Here is a 4,510-nt window from a genome sequence, read left to right as displayed (position 1 = left end):
TTGACAGCGCAATGTTTTTAACTCCCGCACATCCAAACTAATTATCAATCTGAAATACAGATACTGTTCGAGCGCCGCAGTCGTTATCCAGCCAATGCGTCTTTGAACCGGTAGTGCCATCTCCTCCGCCCGTCTAGCATGCTATCGCCGATAATACACGTACACCGTAGACCCCGTAATCGCCTGACCTAGTTAGTTCACCGACGACCTTTGCCGACTTACGGCCCGTCGTCGTAACGTTGCTCTGGCCGATTTACGGTTCTCGTTGCTCGTCGAAACCTTGTGTGTCCGTTTACGTTACGCACGTCGGTTGATCGCCGTAATAATATTATATTTAATTATATTATTTGCTTTGCCTCCATAGGCTGTACGTCGCCGTTCTCGTAGGTTTTATTAATCATTGTTGTATTTTGACATTGTGCCTGGTCGTCCGACGGATATACGCTTGCTATCTGTGCGTTCTCTATTATTATTTTTGTGGCACGTCGGCTGATCGGTCTGTAATACGCGTACGTTCGGTTGTGTTCAAGCGGAACACACGCTTGTAGTATCCGGTGTTACACTTCGCCACAACTTCAACAACCAGTCACGGGTGATACATGTGGGAGAGACGTCGTTGGATATTTTGTCGCCGCATCTTGTTATCTATTGCCGAGTCATCACCAATGGTCGTAAGAGAGGCGCGTAACTATTATTGTACCATATTTTATTGATTATAATGTACTGTTGATAATCTATTATCATTATTATTATTTATCACTATAGTATTATTTATTATTCCTCTATTATTAATCTGTTAGTATTGAACACGGTTTTATTACGTGTCATGTTTTGTATTATTTTTATTGATCGGTACTGAGACGTCAGTACCAAGTCAGTGCATATATTATTCCTTATTGTTATTAATTTGTTTAAACAATATATTATTGTGTGTGCTTTGCCATACGTGCACTTTATAAATTGTTCAGTATAGATGATGGGGTCTTAGCCTGACAATCCTAAATAGTCATATTGGTTCTGACAGTTCCTTATATATTCCATTTTTCGTTGGTGTAGTCATTGAGGCCGACCACAAATATTGTAGGAGTCTTATGACTAAACAGCTACTGTTCACCTAGTAGACAGTAGTATTCATTAATTTATTGTTCAGAAAATTATAATTTAAATTATATTAATTACTTATTTAATTGTATAGATTTGCTCAACCGCACAGGATAGAGTTAATTAGGTTTGAATGGTTTCATTAGTAGTAACTATAGTATGATATTAATATGACACTATAAACACTAAAAATAAATAATAACTAATGAATAGGTAACAAAAATATTCATTGAGGGTCTGTCGGTAATAAGTAGGTAATAAGTAATATCTTATAACAATAATTAATACGTCGTAATACATTTTTTAAGAAACTAATTACCAATACATTTTTATAAATTAAAAAACATATAGTCAGAAACTATATAACATTTTAATTTAACGATATAATATAATATATTTTACAATTTTACAATGAGTGTGTAAGAAAATAATTATAATAAATAATAACATTTTTTACGATTTTTTTTTGATTTTTTAATGCTTCTACTTTTTTTGATTCTCTTATATCTGACACCATCAAGCGATATTTATAAGCTGGGACAAAAATTTCCGGGAGTAGACAGTCCAAATAAAATCTTAGTAAAACAATGTAAATGTTATATAATACATAATTAAAATTAGATTAGGAACTTATAGATATTTTATATTCTCACGATTTTAATTTATCAACCATTCTCATAATCCAAAAATCATTTTCATATTTTATTTTTTCAACTGAAATCCATTGAGTGAAATATATAATGAAATAACAAATGTCTTTTTTTGAAATATGTAATTGACCTTGGACTTTATGAAGTAATTATGATTATGGTTCATTTTTAATTGGCCGTTCTCTATTTTACAGTAAGGTAACTAAACAAAATTATAGTCAAATTTATAGTTATATTTATTATTTTTTATAATTTACAAATGGTTATGTATAATATTTATGTAGTATCAGACATACTTTACCACTCTCAACCGCCTCAATTGCACTTTGGCTATTTTTCGCCGAATATGGAGCTTTAATTTCTACGAGTGTTTTTTCGTCAATAATTCCATCTACATTATGCAACCATACATTACAGTATTAGGTATACCTTATTATTATTATTTTATTGATACATATATTATATATTCTGAGTTAATTAGTAAGCATTTAAATAATTTATATGAATTATTACGAACCGGGACTTGCAGCTAGGAATGCAAATTCTTCGTCTATAAATAAACCACTAGGTTTAATCTGAATTCCTGCATACATTTCTTCAAATTTTATTTTAGCAACCCCTTCCATATCTTTACCATATTGAATTGACCTTATTATTTATTTAATTGGTTATTTAAAAATGCTCAAAAATTATGATTAATTCGTATTTAATTATAAACTTACTTAGAGGTAAAACTAGAGTATAAAATTGAATAAATAGTACTTTTACAACTAGTATTTGCACGCATCTTACAAATACGACCGAAATTACTAGCTGTAAGTCTGCAGAGCCTTTCACGTTTCCAAATATCATTACACGCTTGATCTCTAGTCTCACGTTCAATTTTATAACGATCGACTTCCCCTAGTTTTCTAAAAAGCAATGTTAGTAATGTGAATTACTTGTTAAATTATAATTTATAAGTATAATATACTGGTAATGTGTAATATGTAAATTTAAGTTGTTTATAATCATGAGATATTTAATAATATTACTTGACAAATTGGTTCATTTCATTTTCAAATTCGGAACAGTTTATGTCTCTTAGAATGTCTAAATTGTCTGCATTGCCATAATTTTCATCAACTTTCTTGCTAAAATTTAACCGTTTAGGTTTGAGGTTCGGCTTTTTATTTGACAAAACTTTTCTTTTTTTTTGACATTTATATTTTTTTTCTAACACCCTTTTTAAAAATTTTTTTCCAATAACCTCTAAAATTTTTAATTATTTATATACCTGCAGCGTTGTGATTGTAAACATTTTCTTGTATCATTAAATTAAAAGAAAAATAATACCTGGGCTTATTTGTGTTATATTTTTTTTTTACTGTTCTTAAATATTGCGAGGAATTAAAACTAATAACAGCAGCATAAACACGTGTACTGTACGAATTTTTTGGGTAAAATAAATTTTCTTTCCTCCTAGGAATTTATTAATGACACTGTTAAACTGTTCACAGGTATTGTTAACTACATATAATAGTAAACTCTTTGCATTTTTTGATAAACGAGACACAACTGTTTCAATTTCTCGTGAAATTTCCCGATTTTTTATTGTACAATTATTTGCTGGTTGTATTGATGATTTTTTATCACAAAAATATGGTGAACAGTTTTTGTGATCATCAAATATTCGTTGATTAGGAGCATTAACAATATCAAATCTAAGGCCTAGAATAGAACAAATTAATATGTGTCACTTATAAGTTATAGCTAATAAACTAATAACTACTATTATTATTTTTAACGGAAATTTTTTTATGTAAAGGCCTATCTTCAGCTTTTCTAAATTTAATAGCACAAGTTATATCTGTTTGCAGTCTAATTATATTATTTGATATTTTTTTCCAAATTTCAGTCAGAAATTCGGTTCTTTTAGTCAATGCCATCATTTTTTGAGAATAGTTGCGTAATAAATGATTTCTACATTCTTTTTTTTCAACTCTTGAAAGCCTGACTATAGGGGAGTATTTCGTGTAATCTTTTTGTGACACAACTGTCTCCATCACCTATATAATATTAATAATATTATTTAAATTTTTTATTCGATGATTCCAGATAAAAGTTCGATTGTTGCATTAGGTTATTTATTTATTTATTTTTATTATTTCTTACCAATTAATTTAGAGAATTTTAGACCATTCATCTCTACGCTGTTTTTAAACCCTTCTGCTATAGCATCGGCTTCTATGCTAGTAGCTCCTTGTTTTCAATTTAAAAAACAAACGTGGTCTGATGTTTTAGTGTTTTTATTTATTGCTCTCTCACATATTACGCAATACCGATTGCGTATACCAACGAATAACATTTTTTTAGTCTGGTATTCTATTATACTTGCCTGAACATTTTCAATTATTTTGTAAACTAAATTGTATTAGGATAATAATTAGCTTCTTACTACTCCAGAAAAAGCATCATATTTTGTTTTTTAGCTTATTTTGGACCACTGTCCATCAGCAACAACGGTAATTAGAGGGACGCCATCTGAATCAACATTACCTAATTCCAAAGCTGTTTTTTTTTCTTCTCACCTGCTTTTTGCATTTCTACTCCAGCTGAATTTTTAATTTCTATTTGTAAAATGTTTTCAATAAAAATGTATGATTTAGCAGACATTGATGGTATTTCTATTCCAGCACAAAATTCATTTATTTGGGTATAGCCAATACCTATCATAAAATATAATCATTAGGTATGTATTTTTGTATTATTTTACAAAA

General features: G+C 29.5%; 1 protein-coding gene across 1 annotated transcript; it reads right to left on the bottom strand.

Annotated features, from left to right (window-relative positions):
- Positions 1-1,651: 1,651 nt before the first annotated feature.
- LOC126553118 (uncharacterized) lies at positions 1,652-3,453 on the bottom strand. Its single transcript, XM_050208298.1, has 5 exons — positions 2,786-3,453; positions 2,474-2,662; positions 2,269-2,399; positions 2,048-2,142; positions 1,652-1,953 (listed from the first exon to the last, which is right to left on the bottom strand). The coding sequence occupies exons 1-5, from the start codon at positions 2,800-2,802 to the stop codon at positions 1,804-1,806; spliced, it is 582 nt and encodes a 193-aa protein (XP_050064255.1). The 5' UTR covers positions 2,803-3,453; the 3' UTR covers positions 1,652-1,803.
- Positions 3,454-4,510: the final 1,057 nt, after the last annotated feature.

Source organism: Aphis gossypii, unplaced genomic scaffold (assembly GCF_020184175.1).
Source record: "Aphis gossypii isolate Hap1 unplaced genomic scaffold, ASM2018417v2 Contig00069, whole genome shotgun sequence".
NCBI lineage: Eukaryota > Metazoa > Arthropoda > Insecta > Hemiptera > Aphididae > Aphis > Aphis gossypii.
This window is presented reverse-complemented; position numbering and strand designations above follow the sequence as displayed.